General features: G+C 35.9%; 1 protein-coding gene across 5 annotated transcripts in view; it reads left to right on the top strand.

Annotated features, from left to right (window-relative positions):
* Utrn (utrophin) overlaps positions 1 to 20,956 on the top strand; it is a 508,059-nt gene that overhangs the window by 187,667 nt on the left and 299,436 nt on the right. For all 5 annotated transcript variants that reach the window (XM_076858171.2, XM_076858170.2, XM_076858169.2 and 2 more), the window contains 7 exons: positions 979 to 1,134; positions 5,125 to 5,295; positions 10,837 to 11,016; positions 13,083 to 13,211; positions 13,535 to 13,705; positions 16,676 to 16,837; positions 17,240 to 17,377. In XM_076858171.2, the coding sequence (XP_076714286.2) occupies positions 979 to 1,134; positions 5,125 to 5,295; positions 10,837 to 11,016; positions 13,083 to 13,211; positions 13,535 to 13,705; positions 16,676 to 16,837; positions 17,240 to 17,377 (1,107 nt within the window). The remainder of the gene's footprint in view (positions 1 to 978; positions 1,135 to 5,124; positions 5,296 to 10,836; positions 11,017 to 13,082; positions 13,212 to 13,534; positions 13,706 to 16,675; positions 16,838 to 17,239; positions 17,378 to 20,956) is intronic.

The raw sequence follows: 20,956 nt of genomic DNA, 5'->3' as shown, positions 1-20,956 counted from the left end.
GTCTGCTCCATTTAATTGAGGGGAAGAGAGCACAAATAGGAAAAAAAAATCAATCTACATGTGCATATATGTAAGCATTTATTTACTTAATAGGATAGAGTGGCAAACAAAACAAGCATGGTCCTTGATGTCATGTAAGTGGGTTCACTGTTCTGTTAGGTGACAGTGTCCTATGAGATGTTTCAGTGTCCTATGAGATGTTTCAGCGAAGCTGCCCAGGCAGAGCTTGGTGTTCGAGGTGACTGCAGTGAGAATTGCTCTGAATTTGACCTATGCTCCGATTGCATGTAGTCATATTCGTCTTGATAGTTGAAGATTTATATATCTTCAATACCTAAGTAGTACCTGCTCATTGTGGTAGGCTTACTACTTCAGAGAATGGAAACACATAAATGTTATTAATTCCAAATTCAAACAGCCAGAAATAGCTAGTGATGGCTTTTCCTGGTCTTAGCATTTAGGGCTTTTTTAAAATGAAATTTTTGCGGGGAGACTCAGGGTATAGCTCAGTGGTAGAGTGCTTACCCTCCATGTGTGAAACCCTGAGTTTATTCTCTGGTCTTGGATTCAAACACGGGACCTCATGCGTGCTAAGCACATGTACTACCAGTGAGCTAACTCCCAGCCCTAAAATGTAACTTTATACATGATAGACATTTAAGCTAATATTTTCTCCACCTTATGTAGAAAAAAATATCCATATTGTATTATTAAGTACTTTCATCAACATTTAAAACACGTCTGAATTTCTTTCAAGCCAGCATAATCTCTATTAGTTTACTTTCTTATCTGATTTGAAAAAGTTATTACAACCTTGATTTAATTTGACTCCACCTTTGAACTCCATTTGAGAAAGCAAATGCCCTTTGACCTCCATCATTAGTTCTTAGCTGTCAATCTGTGTAAGCTGCATTCTGAAATGATCCCAGTTGGCAAATTTTTATGACAACGTGAAACTTGTTATTCTTGTTTTTTAAGAAACTCTATAAAACTTTGAGTGAAGTTAAACTTGAAGTGGAGACTGTAATCAAAACAGGGAGACACATTGTCCAGAAGCAGCAAACGGACAACCCTAAAGGGATGGATGAGCAACTGACCTCTTTGAAGGTCTTGTACAATGACCTGGGTGCTCAGGTAAGGAGAGCAATGCTACAGCTTACTTTCTCTCTCTCATATGATTTTATTCATTATTTTATTTTTTCATGATGGGAATTGAACCTTGGGACCTTGTACATGCTAAGCACATGCTTGATCATTGAGTTACACCCCTACTCCTCTCATATATTTTAAAATTTCACATTCTTGCAAAATGCATGTTTGAAATTTATGGCATTTATACATGTTCTGGTAATTTTCGCTGTATTTCTTTAAATGTTTCTGTTAATACTGTGATGATTAATACTGAATTGGAAATTTATTTTTAATGTTTCATCCAGATTAATATTTATACTTTCGATGTCTATTGACATTCGTATATTATTCTAAGGAAATTCCACCAAGAGTAGTCACTATGTAAACTCAAGTTCTTGGTCTTGGTATTTCTAAATTGAATAGTCTATTGAGAAATGTTAAAACATCAGGTAGTAAATATTAAGTGACAGGAAGTTTATATTAACCTACTAGGATTTAAAATTCTGCCAAGAAACATCCATAGTTTGGGCATTTTAGTGACTCCATGTGGAAGTTGTTGGGCCATTTACTGTGATGGACTGAGTGAATACTGTAGGCTTATTGTCCTTTCTCATTGAGAATCTCTGCCCTGAGACAGGAGAGCAAAGGAACATGTAGAAGTGAAACCTTGGCAATGTTGAAAAACTGTTGGGCTAAGTTTTGGATCCTTCTTCCATTAGTAAATATTAACAACTTCTGCTTTAAGTAATATTGAAGTTTCTGCATACGCCCAGAGAAAAATAGCTGAAATGTTGTTATCAACTTAAAACCAAGAAAAATGAACAGTCTCTACTTTTTCTAGGTGATTTTGACTTCACTTCTGCAAGATCAGGTTGTTGATGTGATATATATTGTGCATCCGGAACCCATGTCTTAGAGCTTCTTTTTAGTATTACATAATTGAAATTACTTCTTATGTTTTATTTATTCATTGGCTGGGCATTATAGGGATGAGAATGGATTTGCTGGTTTCTATACTAATTCTCTAATTAGTTTCAGCATTAATTAAGTTTTGGCATTTATTAATTTTCTTATTCAAAATAATTTAGACTTCACTGTGTATATAGGTAGTAGGGATACAGTAGTAAGCAAAAACATAAAATATATATATTTCGTCTGGGGAGTTGAGGGTCGTGAAAGAGGAAACTGTCAGTCAAGCAGTTACATGGAGTAGTAACAGAATGTCCGTCTGCAGTGTTCTGAAGGGATGTGTGTGACGTGGATAAAGATTTGGTCCAGTCCTTGGTTAGGAAGGCTTCCGGAGGGATGTTGTTTTAGTAGCCTCCGTGTTGCTGTGACCAAAAGACCTGAGAACAAGTTACAGAAAGAAAAGATTATTTTGACTCACGGTTTCAGAGGTTCAGTTCTTGATTGCCCAACTTTATAGCTCTGGGCCCGAGGTGAGGCAGACCACCATGGTGGAGAGATGTGGTGGAGGGAAGTGGCTCAGGACATGGCAACTAAGAAGGAGAGGGAGAGGGAGAAAAGAATTTGCTCTCCAAGGACAAAATATAAACCCCAAAGGCGCCCCCCACCCGCAGTGACTTAACTTTCTTTAGCCACGTCGTACCTGCCTACAGTTACTGCCAAATTAATCCATATCAGTGAATTGATCCTTTTATAATCCGATCTTTTGACTCTGAAAATTCCTCAAATATCTCACACCATGAGCTTTTGGGGGAGGACATCTTCTATCTAAACTATAACTGAAATGATGCATTAGCTAAGACCTGAAAGATGGGTAGGAGTATTGTGGGTGAAACTAGAGGAGGGGCTCCTGAGGCTCATGGAATAGCATGTGTAAAGGCCCTGTGGCAGGAGGCAGTATGACTAGAGAGAGAGAACGCCCGTGTGGAGAACATGGTGTCAGGGAGATAGGATGAGACCAGACCCTGCTGGTCACCAAGTTTGTATTAAAGGTTTTAATCTCTGTTTTAAGATTAACAAGCAGTTGTGCAGGGTTGTTAGGCAGTAGATGACTGGTCCAGACATCTATTTTTTTAAAAAGTCATTCACTGCACTTTGGAGACTGAATTGGAGAGAAGTAGGAAGAAGTGCATGGAGAGCATGTAGAAAGTCCTTGTTATGGTCTTCCTCGTGAGACGTGATGGTAGAGTGGTGACAGTAGAAGCCAAATAGCCTGGCTTGAGAAAAGTGTGGTAAGTGAGGCACTGAAACCGGTACTGTAAGAAAATGGTTTTGAGGATTTGTATGGGAAAAGTATAAGAGAGGAAGGTCCGTAGGGAAGGAGGGGGTCAACAAGGGGCTTTTTGTGAGCAATGAGTATGTTTAAGAGCTGATGTAAACCAGTCCACTGAGAAGAAGTCATTGCATATCCATGAGGGAGAAGGGATACATGGCTAGGTAAAAGATTTACAACTTGAAATGGCCTAATTCAATATGCAGAACATCTTAAAATGTATTGATTAGACTGAAAAAAGTATAAATTGTTATACGTTGAACTGTAAATGATTTTCATCCTGGTATATGCAAATCATTGGTGGCATTAAGTTTTATAATGGTTATAGAGCTGTCTGGGCATGCCAAAATCAGATAAGTATCTTTTGAATACATAATGTCTTTTTAATATAAGTCAAGTGTTTGTTTCTAAAGTCTGTATTGAGATGCTATGAGAGTCTTAAATTTTAATTGAACTCTGTGGGGGAAAACACTTTTTTAGAAGGAATTTAATAGCAATAAATCCTTGAGGTATGAAAAAGTGAAACTGAAAGTGGGGGGCAGTGGAGAGAAGAACCAAATATACTCCCTTGTTATTTATTTACAAAATTTGGCTTTTATGTCATCTAAGAAATCTCATCTCATATATGACATGTTCCTGTACTACTTAGATTTTATTGTGTGTACATATGTACTCATCAAAATAAGAAATCACTTTATGCATTATGCTATTGTGTCCTTTAAGGGGGTGTCTTCTCAGCTGCAGATTGTGAATTACTGTCCTTGGTTTGGGGATACCGTCATGGAATGTGACGGGTTTGACTCAGCTTAGATTAGTGGCTGTGCTGACTCTGTCTTGGTCTTGATCTTCTTAAGCTTCATTTTCCTTATCTGTAAAGTGGAGAGAATAGTGACTGTCCCAGAGCTGTGGTGGACTTTATTGCATGACAATAAAAAATTATGCACAAACAGAAGCTGTATTAAGAAGTGGGTGAATGTTTTGCTTTCTATCAACAACAAGAAGAACAAGCCGAACATGGTGGTGCATGCCTGTAATCCCAGTGACTGGGGAGGCTGAGGCAGGAGGATCATGAATTCCAAGTCAGCATCAGCAACTTAGTGAGGCCCTAGGCCACTTAGTGAGACCCTGTCTCTAAATAAAAATTAAAAAAGGCTGGGGATGTGGCATCCATTGGTTTAATCCCTGGTACAAAAACCAAACCAAACCAAAACAAAACAAGAAGAACAAAATAATAATAATAAGGTTCATGTTGCATAGTATTGTAAATCATATTGTTGTAAAACATACCATTGTGAAAATAGTGCTTATTTCTCTCTCAAATTCTCATAATATAGTTTATATGCACTTTTTAAATGGAGTTTTTTCATTGATCGGATTCTGCCATCTTTTGTTCAAAATTATAATACATGCTTGATTATTGATTCTTTTGTTCCAAGGACTGGGCCAAGTCCTTCCCGTATGTATGTTTCTCATTTCATCCTCATAACAAACTTTTAAGGGCTGGGCCTCTACCAGTGTCAGGAGCTAAGCTCACAACCCCAGGCTGTCTGACCTTCAGCCACCTCAGTAGATTGATTGCCTTCTTGCAGAAATGCAAGATTGGGTGATTCTGACATGTTAGAGGTAAAAGTGATGGGTGTCTTGGGGGTTAAATAGGAATCAGTTTTGATCTTTTTATCGATATTTGGATTTGTTCCTGTTCATGTTCAATCTTGTCTCAGTTTCAATCTCTCACACTTTGTCTTACTGTTCAGGTGACAGAGGGAAAGCAGGACCTGGAAAGAGCATCTCAGCTGGCCCGGAAAATGAAAAAAGAGGCCACCTCCCTCTCGGAATGGCTCTCTGCTACTGAAGCGGAGTTGGTACAGAAGTCTACTTCAGAAGGTGTGCTTGCTGACTTGGACACGGAAATCTCCTGGGCTAAAGTAAGTTGCAGCTCTGACGGACCATTAATATCTCACCAGTGTGACCTTTGGTACTTGTAGGGGATAATCTTGGTGGGAACTATTTTCCTCTATTTCATATTAAATATAGCCTTTTCTTTTTTTTTTTTCATTATTTTTTTTCCATTTCTCTGTCCCAAGAAGTACATTTTAAAAACCACTATTTTAAGAAGATATTTTTATCTTATTCCCAAAGCAGTGAACTCATATGGATCATGAAGGCCTTTATAAGTATTATGTTTATGTGATACTTGAAACCACCTTCAAAATCAGTGTAATTGTTTCAATATTCAGTCTTTACAAAGTATCGTGCTGATTTTAAATTTTTAATAATATTTTAACCAGTCTTTTGATAATAAATGAATTAATGTCAAGAATAGATAGTGAATTTTTTTTTTTTTTTAAACAAAACCAACAAGGCTTTTCTTTGGCCCTAGAGTGATTTTGCAGTTGCAGAGACTAGAGAGTTGATCTGCCAATTTTCAGAGGTGCATGAAGAGTCAATTGGATCACAGAGAAGTTCTTTTACCAAGGAACTCTGTTCCCTGTCAATTTATTTACAGACAGAAGCTGATATACTAGCAAGAGTGCTAAAAAAAATATAGTGGATACAGAAACAGGTGTTGCTATAGAGCCTGGAGTATCCCTGTTGATAGTCTCTGTAGGTGTTCACTGTGGGCATTTCCCAAAGGTGGCTGGAAGTAGCTGGGTGACACGCAGCTGCTGTTTACCTTAAATGCTCAGTGGAGATGACACTTGAGAGAAAATGAAGTAGTAGGCTCTGAGAAGAGTATTCACAGTGTGGAAAATAGCTTACAAAAAGTGTGGTTATGCCATACGTTTTGTCAGTGAAAGGGGTAAAGAAAGGGACGTATGAGGGAATGAGGGATGTTGCAAGGCATCGGCGTTGCGTGGGTGAATGAAAAGCAAAGGCTTTTGTTAAATTCAAGTTGTTCAAGGAAATGTCTTCTTTGTACAGTCTACCGTAAAAACCATTATTTTCACTGAGCACAATGGTGCAAGCTTGTAATCCCAGCAGCTCAGGAGGCTGAGATAGGAGGATCACAAGTTCAAAGCTAGCCTCAGCAATATAGGGAGGCCCTAAGCAACTTAGTGAAACCCTGTCTCAAAATAAAAAAAAAAATAACAAAAAGGGCTGGGGATGTGGCTCAGTTGTTAGGTGCCCCTGGGTTCAATCCCTGGTACCAAACCAAACTAAACCAAACCCAAACAAAAAACATTATTTTCTTATTAGCAACATAATTTTTGTACAGCAGTTCCTGCTATCTGTATATTTCATGATCCCCAGTGAATGCCCCAAACTGCAGATAATACCATGGTCTGTGTTATTGTGCTTTTTCCTATATTCATCCATACGAATCCAATGCCTTTCCATCTTAACTGACCTCTCACTGTGTACTGGAGCTGTAACTTGTGCAGTTTCAGGTGAGACAGCAAAACGAGCACAACTTTCTTTTCCTTTTTCACAATTTCATAGAGAAAATTCATCCTTAACATGGGCCCTACTACTTGATGCACCCGATGCTTTTCTTTCTTTGTGAAGTTGACAGTTGGTACCATTTCCCTTTAGGCCCTCATGGTACAGTGTCCCTTGGCTTTCTGCATTGCTGGGATCACAACTAGCACTTGAGCCCATTGGGAAGTAAAAGAAAAGTTCCTGGAACCGAAGCCCTGTGACTTAGCAACTGTGCATCTAATCAAGGAGAGGGCTGTTAAGTGACTTCTAGATGAGGAGGGTGTACATCATGACCACACTGGACATCCCAGGCAGGAAGGAGCAGGATAACAGCAAATTTCTACATGCTACTCAGAACAGCATACCATTTATATCTCCTAAATTGTCTATTTATTGAATTTTCCATTTAATATTTTCAGACTGTAGTTGCCTGTGGCTAATTATAATTGTGAAAAATGGAGTACTCTAAATTAATTGAATGAAATTTGCACAGTATGATATGGAAAAAAAAAAACAGAAGCCAAATCACCTATATTCAAACACTTGCCTCGTGTGTGTGTGTGTGTGTGTGTGTGTGTGTGTGTGTTTCCAGGCACATATTGACATGCACAGGCACAGTTATATTGTTTAAAAAGCAACTATATTGGGTCTGGGGATGTGGCTCAAGCAGTAGCGCGCTTACCTGGCATCCATGGGGCACTGGGTTTGATCCTCAGCACCACATAAAAATAAAAAATAAAGATGTTGGGTCTACCGAAAATTAAAAAATAAATATTAAAAATTTTCTCTCTCTCTCTCTCTTGAAAAAAAGCAACTATATTATATCTTTAACATTTTCCTTTACCTGTGACTGTTGTATTACATGTTAGAGATATGCATAGTATCTCATTAATTTAATTTTTGTCCTACTGAAATCAGTACTATTTTTCACTATTGTAAGTAACACTATGATGAATATTCTCATAGCTAACACATTCATATGTGGATAACTATTTTGCCCTAAAATTATTGGTTCAAAGGACATATCTATCCTAAAGCCTTAAACACATTAAGAAATTGCCCTTCGGGAATGTTATATGTCCTACAATGAATGAGAATTTGTATTTGCTTGTTTTAATTACAACTTTGATCACAGTAGGCAAACATCTTTTTTTGTTGTTGTTATTGAGTTAGAATATTTTCTATAAGTTTATAGGCCATCTGTAACTCTCTTTAAAAATGTCCCTTTTCAGGCTGGGGTTATGGCTCAGTGGTAGAGTGCTTGCCAAGCAAGCACGAGGCACTGGGTTCGATCCTCAGCAGCACATAAATGTAAAATAAAGATATTGTGTCCAGCTAAAGCTTAAGAATAAATATATAAAAAAGTCCCTTTTCCTGTAACTCTGGCCATTTTTCTATCCCCAGATTACTATTTTAATTTAAGCTCTTTGTTAAGATTACTAATTCTTAGTGTGTTGAATATGACTGCAAAAAGCTGTTGCTGCCCATGGAGTTTCCTTTAAGGTTTTTAAAACAAAAATATGTACACTTTTAAACATATGGAATCCATCTTTTCATCATTATTTCTGCCTTTAGTATTTAGAAAGGCCAACTTTAACTCCAAGGTTATGTGATTTATATTATATTTACTATGTTTATATACTATATTTATAGTTTCTTCAAGCCCTTTTATACTATCATCTTTTTACCTTTAATGCTTTGATTCTTCTGGAGTTTATTTGTTGTATACGATGAGATAAGGCTCTAGAGTGCTCATATAGGTAACCAGTGATCGTGGCACTGTTTATGGAGTGGTTGATCCTTTCTCTGCTGATATGACATGCCAAAGTCGTTCTTATTTACCTGTTGCGCTTCCTTGTTTACTGCTGCACTAATCTGATGATCCTGTAAAATGTTTCAGTTCCTTATCTATGTAGTTTTACTTTTATTTATTTATTTGTTTTGTACCAGAGTGCAAAATTTTTTAAATTTTGAGAGAGGGTCTTGCTGTGTTGCTTAGCGCCTCGCTAAGTTGCTGAGGCTGGCTTTGAACTCAGGATCCTTTATCTCAGCCTCCTGAGTGACTGGGATTACAGGTGTGCACCACCATGCCTGGTTCTTGTCTATGCAATTTTATGCTATATTTTAATTATAATTAAGAATTTCCCAGTCTTTTTGCTTCTTTTTTTGTATATAGTCAGTCTTATATGAATAATTATTATTAGTCTCAAATTATTAAATGAAGCATTGTTGGAAAATTTGATTGGAATTGCATTGAATTAATGGATTTGTTGGAGAAGAACTGGTATCTTGTTGAGTCTTTTTATTAATGTGGTATGTCTCATCCCCTGTGCTCTACCAGCTTCCTTCACATCCCTACATAATGTTTTGATTGTTTTCATTCTAAACATTATGTAGATATGCAAAGAGGTTTGCTCTTATATATTTATTCTATTGCTATGTGAGTGCATGCATGTTTTTTCTCTTTTTTCTAATTGCTGATAGTTATTACACAAGTGATGTTGAATTTTATATATTTAATAGTTAATCTTTTTATACACATATAAACTTATTTCTAGTTGATTCTTGCCATTTTTTCAGGTAAAGACTGTAAATATTGATGTTTGTTTCCTGGAATTGTACTCTTTTAAATTTCATTTGATCGTGTAACAGATCTGAATCATGAAGATGAAGTATACAAATTATACAGCCCATTCTTTTCACTAGAATAAAACAAATGAAACATCAGTGTGTACCATAATCACCCGTCTTTTTAATACCATGTTTTCAGACTTAAGGAATGTGCATATTTCACAGCATTTTAGTGTTATTTCACCTAAAGATTACATAAAATTATTTTCAATGCAAAACTTACATGGCATTTTCATCTCTGCACCTAATTAGTATTTTATTCCATAGCTTAAATATCATTTTCAATGTATTTTCTTTGCTATAAAATCTTTAACATATATGTGTACATATTTAAATTTCATTAGTTTTGGTTAATTATTCCTTATAGCGCTTACCACACTATTTTAGTCCATTAGTACATAACCACTGAAGGAATTAAGTAGAGAGTGTGTGCTGTGGGTCTTTTTTTTATTCCTTGTTGGTGAAAAATTTGTGAAAGAAATATTTCCTTTCTCTCATAAATGTACCAATGATTGACAGGGGCCAAGTGAGTGTTTAAACTTTTACTCACTTGTGGTTTGCAATTTGCATGCTTTCCAAAATGTGATCTTAGGATGTTCAAATATAAACTTGAGCTCCTTGAAGAGATTGATTTAAATGTTGGTTTAAGACGGTGAAACAGGTTTTAAAAGGTGCCAGGGCAGTGATAGTAGTGAGGTAGCTATGTGTCCATGTTGTTTTTGATTGCGAGAACTCAGTCTTTTACCACACTTTTCCTTTCTGTGAATGTAGCTTTGTCTGCTCAAATTTAAGACTGTATTAGTCAGATTATCATAGTTTCCCGACTATCCTTTTCTATGTTATGGTGGTTGTAAGACGAATCATAGACTTGTTAGTTCTTCAATGATTTTCTTAGGATGAAACATTTTTGTAATGTTTATATGACATTATATATCAAGACACCTAGTTCCAGGATATAATCCTTGTGAGTAATAATAGTACACATGCAGTAGATTCCCATGATAGTCTAGGAGATAAATTCATTGTAAATTTTAGAATTCTGAGCTCTGGAATCTTTCTGCTTTGCCAGCTTGCTGTTCCTAAAAATAAAACTGATTCTTTTCATTTAGACCTCTGATGGAGGGTGATTGGTATTTTTGTAATAAATAAAATTTATTCTTAAATTAAATAATTACACTTTTCACATCACAATTTCTTGCATTCTTTGATCTTTGCTTAAACATTGTGATATTTGTTAGGAACGAACTCTCACCTTGTTGCTAAATTGGATCTGTAAACTTTGGACACATTGCAGATGATCTAGGAAGTCGTGGATTACTGTGCATAGGTGAAAGAAAAGTTAAAAATGTATAGGGTTCATAAATTTTTATAATATTCTGAAAGATCAAGTGGGTCTTGGTGCTTTTATCTTCTAGAATGTTCTGAAGGATCTGGAAAAGAGAAAAGCAGATTTAAATGCCATCACAGAGAGCAGTGCTACCCTCCAGAACTTGGTCTCAGGCAATGGGCCTGTCCTGGAGGAGAAGCTGTGCGTCCTGAGCGCGGGGTGGAGCCGAGTTCGCACCTGGACAGAGGACTGGTGCAATACCTTGATGGTGTGTTCCCAGATACGTTGAATGCTCACCTCTTCCTTTCTGCTTTACTTAATTCTAAATGAATGCAGCTTTGATTAGAGTTTCAAATCCCATTTTCTGTGTGCCCCAGGAGTGTTTTGCTTGTGAATTAATTTCATCAGACTACATTTTATTTTGCCTTTGAAAAGATAATAACTAGAAAGAATTCACAGTGCACCAGTGAAAGAATACAATATCTGTGGCATGCATGGAAATATGTACTTTAACATTTAAATGTACTTTGTTTCATTGTAATGATGTCATATAGTATTTACTTTTCTTTGCAATATCCTAAAATAGTTAAGAGCATGGATTCTAGCATCTCATGACCTATGTAAAATTTTTGACTGCTAGTCAGGTGGAGGTTACTTAAACACTCTCTATGCTTTGCTTTTTATCCTCTATAAAATGGATATTATTATACTTTCTCCTTCATGCAATGCTTGTGATGATTAAAACTTAAAACATGTAGTGGTCTCATATGTAAGCAATCAATTTTAAACATTATTTTTATAATTATGACAATTGTTATAAGTTATGATTATGGTTATTCCATTATGCTGATAATTATGTCATGGGAATTTGACTGTTTAGTTTTCAGAGTGGTTTTTCTGTTTTCCTCTTTGACTAACTAGGATATATGGTACCTCCATCCTCCCCTCTGAAAAAAATACTTGCCACTTATAATTTATTCTTTTTCCCTGACATAGCTGTTAGTCCTTTTACCCAGTTCATATAATTAACTGGGTAATGGATACGGACAGAAAAAAAACATAAATTATAATGTGTTTGAGCATTTATTCCAATCCATTAGGATGTGTAGAGCAGGGAAGGTCATGGGCTTTGATCAAGCTCTACCATAGATTCATACTCTAGCCCATGACTTGTTATCTGTATAACCCCAGGTAAATTGTGCAATGTCACTAAGCTTCAATGTTCATGTCTGTGTAGGGATGGGAATAAAAGTACACATCTAACAGAGTAGTTCATTGATCATTATAATAAAGGATCTGAGGTTCTTGCTCATAGAAAATGCTCTTGAATATTTTATATATTCACTTTTGTTGTTACTAGATTATTCCACATCCTTACAGACTTTGCTTCTATATTCTTCAGTTTGTACCTTCTGAATTCTCCTTCCAGGCAACATCTTTCTAGTTCTGTTTGAACAATTAATGTAGCTGTGTTACAGGGATCCGTGCATCTGGTTCTTCTCTGTTCTTTTTTAGAAGGCAGCACACTGTCAGCCTTTTGCCCATAGCATTTATTAGTCCACATTTTCTATTTCAATGATTTTTCTGTGTCATAGATTAATATTTTTTCCTTTCATTAAGTCTTCTAAGATTTTTCTAGTTTCCTTTTTCCTATAAAATATTATGAAGTTGTCAGTTTCATCATAAGGCCTGACCCCTGTTTGTGGTCAAGTTTAACTTCTTTCCTCAGCTTCAACAACTTCCCCAGTTTTAATCTGCTCAGCTGTTTGCTTCTGTTTTCCAATTTGTTCTCTCAGTCACATTTTATATCATACCCCAGGAAACAGGACTGCAGTCTGAGCCAGGTGTAGTATTCAGTGCTGGCAGTACTGAGAGAAAAGACCCTGGCCCTGTCCTCTCTGCAGATGTAATTTGTGGAGTGAGCAGAATGGAATAGCTTAAGTGTGATTGCATTTAATCGTAATAAATGAGTTTTTAAAATACATGATTGATTCTTTTTTCTTTTCTTTTTTTTTTTGAGAGGGATAATGAGATCAGTTGCAATCTAGGAAAGAGGAATAAGAGACAAACTTGAAATTGAAAAAGAAACTTTCGTCTTTTATTCTTCAACTTTGTTTTGTGTTGAGATCTAAGTCAAGTTTAAAAATGCTTAGCCATAGCTGTGCATTTTTAGTATTGAGATTTATTCAGTAAAGAGAGCTTTACAGGGAGGTAGAAACCCTTCTTTAAATTCAACATACGCTTTGCTCTTTGAAGGTCTTTTAAATCTCTTCTAAGATTATCATCTTAAATATTTCATGTGATTGTGTCAGCATTTTATTAATTCCTTTGTAGAACCATCAAAACCAGCTGGAAATATTTGATGGAAACGTTGCTCACATAAGTACCTGGCTTTATCAGGCTGAAGCTCTGTTGGATGAGATTGAAAAAAAAACAGCGAATAAACGGGAAGAAATCGTGAAGGTACCAGGCCTAGACAGATCAGTCACACTTGGCAGGGGGTAGAACGTTTTGCCAATGTCTTTTCTCTTGTGGATGCTCTGAGCTACTTGTGTTCGAGTTATTCTCATGCAATTGATTTATTAACATTTAGTTGGTGGGAAAAGCTGACATCACCAATGAGTTTTATATGAACAGCTCTTACTCTGGTTGATTGTGCTGACTCTTTTTAGGAATCCTAGACATTTACTTAAACCACTTCTAATTCTGAGTAAGCATCACACATAAGTTTGATTTTGACTTTTCTCATGGGATAATTTTGTGTTTTTTTTTCTTTTTACAATTAGCGTTTAATATCTGAGCTGCATGATGCCAACCTTCAGGTTGAAAATGTCCGTGATCAAGCCATTATTTTGATGAATGCACGTGGAATTGCAAGCAGGGAGCTTGTAGAACCAAAATTAGCTGAACTGAATAGAAACTATGAAAAGGTGTCTCAACATATCAAAAGTGCCAAAGTAAGTTATTAAATTTTTAGAGAAAACCATTTTTTTCCTTATGGGAATGTGTCTAAATGATAGATGGCAATATGGCATATACATAATTTCTAAAAATTAAAATTACTTTAATTGCTTTTTTCCTTGAATGGAACATTTGTCCCTTTTATTCATGATTGTGCCTATAGAGAGAACACAAGGAATTACCATTGAAGAAAACAACCCCATTTGAGAAAAGTTTTCAAACACTCAATTTGAAGTTAAAATTAACTATGAAATAATGAGACTAATTCCCAAGGAAGGCATGAATATTAAACCCGTAATTTCATAGTCATACTGTCATATGAACTGAACACACTTGTTTTTTTGCTTACACATAGACAAATGCAAAAATTGCAAGTAACTTCAGAGTTTAGATTTTACGGAGAGGTGTACTGCTTACCTTAATAAATTTAAAGAAGGGGTTTATGAATTTTAAAAGAGATAAGTAAGAGCTTTTCTCTATAAAAAGGTGTTCATCTGTTCTCCGATGTGATGCTGTGCCTCTGTGTCTTTCCCATTTTCTCTCTGTATTCTTGTTTTATAAGGGAAGGAAAGGGAGCATTCGACTGCTATGCTTTAAGGCCTGGCATGGAGTGGATGCTTCAGTAAGTGTTAAGTGGAGAAGATGAGCATATTTTGATGGTTTGGTGGGGGAAAGGCTGAGCTGAGGTCAGGGTTGTCTAACCCATGTGCCATTCTCAGGAATCACAGGAGTCTATGTTTTTCAGGATCTTGGTTGTGCTCACAGGATGGCATTTTTTAAAATATTGATTAATTTTTTCACTTGTTCTTTTTAGATATAGATGACAGTAGAGTGTATTTTGACGTATTATACATGCATAGAGTATAACTTATTCTATTAGGATCCCATTCTTGGGGTCGTACATGATGTAGAGTTTCACTGTTGGTGTATTCACACATAAACGTGGAAAGTTACGACTGATTCATTTACTGTCTTTCCAATTTCCATCTCCCCTCCATTTCCTTCATTTCTCTTTGTCTAATCCACAAACCTTCTATTCCTCCCTCCATCTTATTGTGTGTTAACATCCACAGATCAGAGAGTGCATTCAAACTTTGGTTTTGGGGGATTGGTTTAATTCACTTAGCATGATCATCTTCAGTTCCATCTATTTACTTACAAAAGTCATAAAGTCATTCTTTTTATGGCTGAGTAATATTCCATTGTGTATATAGACCAGATTTTCTTTATCCATTCCTTTGTTAAAGGGCACTGAGGTTGGTTCCATAGGTTAGCTGTTGTGAATTGAGCTGCTATAAACATTGATGGAGCTGTCTCATTGTAGTATACTGATTTTAAGTCATTTGGGTATATTCTGAGGAGTGGGATAATTGGGTCAAATGGTGATTCCATTCCAAGTTTTCTGAGGAATCTCCATACTGCTTTCCAAATGATTGCACCAATTTGCAGTCCCACCAGCAATGTATGAGTGTGCCTTTTCCCCCATATCCTCGCCAACATTTATTTATTCTTGATAATTGTTATTCTGAGTGGAGTGAGACCATATATCAGTATAGTGTTAATTTGCACTTCTCTAATTGCTAGAGATGTTTAACATTTTTTTTTCACATATTTGTTGGCCATTTGTATTTCTTCTGTGATGTTCCTGTTCAGTTTCTTTTCAGGAGAGCATTTTTATATTGTTAACCTTTAGAGAGTTGTGTATTGAGATTATCAATGAAGACAGATCCATTTATTTTTGTGTATATGTGGGAAGGAATAAACATTATCTAACCTTGCTTTAATTTGAAATGTCTGATAGAGTAGGCCAAATTATCTTTCATAGTTACGTATATACTTAGATTATTCACACTTTAAAGAAAATAAACAAAAATCTTACTTTGGCTTTTGTTTTTCTTATTTCCTTACCGTATGACCTAAATTGACTTTATTCTTTTCAATATATTTATGGGAGATTTTCTTGGTATAAAAAACAATGAACAAGATAGGATAGAGTAACAGGAAATACAAAGAAAAATTTTACCATCATCCCTATGAATAACCTCTGCAAATCTTTTGCCATATATATCTGCTTTTATTCATAAGAGATACTTCAATGTCAATTTTTCTATTGTTTTGCATATTCTCCTTTGATATGATTCTTAATGGTCATAGAGTATTTCATCAGGTGATCTGTTAAAATTTTCTAAGTTCATTTTCCACTTTCATTGGACCTTTATGAGTATTACATTTGTTAAGATAATTTAGACTTCTAGTTGTTCTTCTCTTATTATGTCACTGAGGCCAATTCTTAGAGTTCCTTGTAATTGTAGCAAAATTGTGCATCTAACTGTTAAGTAGATTTTCCAAACAGCCCATTAGAAAGTTTAGACCAGTTAATACTTCCATAACGAGGTTATGAGAGTGTTAGTTTTCCCACACTTAGCCAACACTAAGTGCCATTTTCCTGCATTTAGTTTTATTAAAAAATTGTTTGGTGATTACTATTATAGAAATACAAATATTTTCATATAGGCTTAACCTGAAAATGTTTCATTGAGAAGTTTTTTTTTTTTTTTTTTTTTTTTTTTAAATATTTGGGTATCACAGTCCAAGAGAAATGCTTCTGGGGCAACGTGACTGGGAGACATTCTGTGGGTGTCCTTCCACTGGGTGGCAGGTCCTGTTTCTTCCTTCTGTGGCCATGGCAGGGATGGCTTTTGAATGCCGCTTTTGCCTACTGTGCTCACATGTGCTCTCAGGATCTAGTACGCAGCCATAGTCAATTACACACTATCTCACATCTCTGCTAGACTTTGGAGAAAACAGGTCATTCACAGAAGCCCATGTGGGTAAAATTGTTGCTCTATGAATGAATGAAATTAAAGTCAGTTCCAATAAGTGATCATTCCTCTCTTGATTCCCTGTCTTTGGTTATTCGGGGAAAGTTAAGAATTCATCTTCAGAGATCCCCTTTTCTTCTACAGCTGCTTATTGGTCAAGAGCCACTGTCGTACCAACATTTGGTCACTACTGAAGCATTTGAAGCTGGTGTGCCTTTCTCTGACTTGGAAAAATTAGAAAATGACATAGAAAGCATGTTAAAAGTTGTGGAAAAACACTCAGAATCCAGTGATGATAATGAAAAGGTTGGTTTGAGGGGATTTGCAAAACCGCAGTCTCATTTTTTCTTCTCTTTTAATTGTATTTTTACATTGTTTTTGACCCACATAACCTGCCAATCATGACTGAAGAAATCCAGATTTTCTAAGTGTCAGTATAAGATTTGTCAAGTGCTTTATGTAATTATGCTCAACTCCACCCCGCCCACACGCTTTCTGACTATGTAATCCTTAGCGTAACTTGTGCTAAACTAGCTTTGGGATATTTTAATTTCAAATATGAAGTATTTTAAGCGAAACATGAATTATTTTTATCATTCAGGTTATGATGACTTCTGCTATACTTCATATGTTAGTTCTCTCACTTGCTGACGATAGTAAATAACTACGCATTTTTCTTTTGAATCATTTTTTCCTTTAAACATTCAGATGGACGAGGAGAGAGCCCAGATTGAGGAAGTTCTACGAAGAGGAGAACAAATACTCCATCAGCCTATGGAAGACAATAGGAAAGAAAAGATCCGTTTGCAGTTGTTACTTTTGCACACAAGATACAACAAAATTAAGGTCTGATGGGAGAATCCTGGTTGCATTTACAAAACTTATTCAGCTCCTGCCATTGGGTTGTTTGATTTCATATTCTTGGATGCTTTAAACGAAACCTGCTGGGATTTTATCTCCTCCTTTAATGCATTTTACTAGATAGACTGATATTTTTGGATGGGGCAGGAGTCAAAGAAGTAGACGAGTAAAACCTTGTTAGTGGTCTTTTCTGATCATGTGTGGAATGTAGAAAAAAAATCAGTCCTTTTCTGAAGTGACTTTCTCCTTCAGTTCTGCATTTGATATGTGGAGGTCTTGGGCACATCAAAAAATTTTTTAGTTCATAAATAACCAGATGAAACTGATATACTGTGATTTATATTCAAGGACAGGATCCGCCTTTAGTTGACAATGCTGCATCGTATGTAACTGGGTCTGGTGATCCCAAAGGGTCTGCTCTATGGAAACTCCTAAGGAATTGGTTTGCTTTGATGATTTTGGACTCTGAATCGATTCCAATGTAGATGTGGCTTGCTACTGGATGCAGCCTTGTGATATGCCACAAAGTGACTGCTATTTCCCCATACCCTCATGTTTCCTGATTTATTTTCTACCTTAGTCAATGACCTTAAAAACTAGCCAGTCTCTCACGGCAGACTCTAGCATCACTCTCAGCTATTTCTTGATCCCACATACCATGTTCCTCCTCCACGTCAAGCAGGGAACAAAACCATGGAACTGAATGAAGCAGAAAAAGGTCTGAACTTGAAGTTAGCACTCACTCCTTATTCTAGGACCATGGGAAAGTGTCTTAACATCTCTTAGTTCACTATACTTTTCCGTTTTTATTCCCAGACCAATGGTTTTCTCCCCAGTTGTTATAATGTGTCTCCTTCAGGTTTTTTATGTTCAGTTTTTCTTACTCTGGTGCAATCCTTCTTATTTTCTTCAGAATTATTTTCCCCAAAGTTATAGCTGATTGTGCCATGTCTTTACCTAAGAAACTTCAGAAAGATTGCAAAATACAGAGGCTTTAAGTGCAAGCGTCATCAGTATAACATCATCCCAGTATAACATCTGTCCCTCTGCATGTAGAGAGCTTTGCTGGTTTTTCTTTACAAAACATTTTCCTAAACACACTATCCACCTTGGCACCTCTGAGTCTACTCCTACTTCCTGGAGTGATTTTGTCTTTTTCTTTTACCCTAAAAATGCATTATCTTTTCAGATATAGCTCCATTTTTCACTTCTAACACGTATCAGATTTTAACAGAGTAATTTGTTTTATTGAGACTTTTTAAAGTATCTGTCTCCCCTTATACTTCCTGGAGACTCCAGGCCATTTCTCATTCCTCTTACATGTATCTATATGCTCATTTCTTTTTCCTTTTGGTACTGGGGATTGAAGCAGGGGCTGTTTTACCACTTAAATGTTCATCTCTTAATGCCTCTTGGGATCAATTCTTAGAATTCCTTGCTATTGCAGCGACATGGTACATATATTGGCTATTTAATAGATTTTCCAAACAACCCAATAGAAAATTTATGCCAGTTAATACTTCCATAATGAAGATGGGAGAGTCCTAATTTTCCCACACTTAGACGGCACTAGAAGTTATTTTCCTGTGTTTATCTTTATTAAAATTGTCATATATTCATTTTCAATTATATAAATATGAATCCTTTTATGTAGACACTGTCTGAAAGCATCCCACTGAGGAGTATATTCTTCTTTAAACTTTAGATCTCAAATCAGCAATTATTACTGATCTAAAATAGAAGTAAATTTTAGGCTTTCAATACATACTTTAATTATTAAAAAGCTTTAAGCTATTTCAGGTGCATTTCATGTGGTTTTGTTAGCCTTATTAATTGTAACTAAAATGATTTACCTGTTTCATTAGAACAAATATGTTATATATATATATTTTCAAATATGATATATACTTTTCTAAATCAATATTGTTCTAACTATGAACTTTAGAATCATTTGAGGAAGTTAAAAAACAAACAAACAAAACAACAACAACAATAACAACAAAAACCAGCAGTGCCTTCAATTGCCCCCTAAATGAATTAAGTAAGAATCTTTCAGGTAGCATCTAGATGTGGGTATTTAGGAAAACAAAAACTTTTTGGATGATTCTAATGTACAATCAAGACTGAAGGCCACCAGTTACAGGACTCATTTTCTTATTTGAAATATGTATTAGATCCCCTTTTCCCATTTGTGGATAGGATGTAACTATTCTGAAATATGCATGAGGGCTTTATAAAATAAAGATATTAACCCTCTGCCATATTTGCTATAACATTATTTTATTGGTTTTTGTCTTCTAATTAGTTTACCTTTAACATGTACCGATTTAAAATTTTTATTTAGTCACATGTGATTTTTATTTATTTTTTTTTTTATGGCTTTCAACCTAAAAAAAAAATTCTTATCCTCAAGAATTGGTAAAGGGTCAATTCTGTGTAGTTCTGTTTTTTCCTCCCTATAGTTTGATAAAAATAAAACGTATATAAGATTTTATAAAATACTCAGTTAAAATAAACTCTTCCTATTAAGACTCAAGTTTGGTGTGATGAGCCATATCATGTAACACCGTCTCATTTCAATACTAAGCTGTAGTGTCTTTCTGTTTCTGAGTCTTTGCAGAATTCTTTAAAAATAAAATTTTCCAGAAGGAAAGTCTAGGTCAGGTCAGATCTTAAGGACATTTTTTTTTTTTTCTTCAAGGCATTTTGATTGATTACTCTCTTGGGGGGGAAATCTATTCTGGGAATATAGAAAGCACATCTTGAACTGCCTTGCTGCCTCTGCACGAGTATGAAAGCCCAGAAAAATCCTGGGTTGTCTTTACAGTCTGGACAGAAAAAGAGGCAGTCTTGATGAATGTGATTTATTTTTTTAACTTAGAGCTTTTTAATACCTACTGACCTCCCCAGTTCATTCTGAAGCCTCAGGTCCAGGTGGCTTTGACGCATGACAGTCTGTTATGTAACTGAGGAAGCAGCACAGAATCCCTGATCTTGGAGAAGTTACTGAGGTAGAAAAGTGGCTCTCAGACATATCCAGTAGAGCTAACTTAAAACAAAAATTTGGCACATGGTTATACCTAATGATGCTCAATGAGGAAAAGCATTACAAAGTTAAATGTCCTAGAGGCACCAAGTCTGGGGCCATTTTTGGTCTTGGATAGACCAGATGGCCTGTCTGCAGGATCCTGGTTCATGTGTAGGAAGCCATGCAGGAGAAGGGGACCCAGTTTCTCTTCCACTCCTTTGATATATCACTCAACCCATATGTACTTTCATTGGTTGTTTTCTTTTTCCTTAAAGATAAGATGAAACAGTTAAGCTTCAGTTTGTGATCTTCCCAAACAAATTGTCTTATTGGAAATAAAAACCTGAAAACATTATTTTAGATTTTTTATTTTAGCATTTTTTAATTGAAAACTGGTTCTTGCCAGGTATGGTGGCACACACCTGTAATCCCCATGATTAAGGGGGCTGAGGCAGGAGGATAACAAGTTTGAGGCTAGCCTTAACAACTTAGCAAGACCTTGTCTCAAAATAAAAAAAATAAGAAGACTTGGGATG

Source organism: Callospermophilus lateralis, chromosome 6 (genome assembly GCF_048772815.1).
Source record: "Callospermophilus lateralis isolate mCalLat2 chromosome 6, mCalLat2.hap1, whole genome shotgun sequence".
NCBI lineage: Eukaryota > Metazoa > Chordata > Mammalia > Rodentia > Sciuridae > Callospermophilus > Callospermophilus lateralis.
This window is presented reverse-complemented; position numbering and strand designations above follow the sequence as displayed.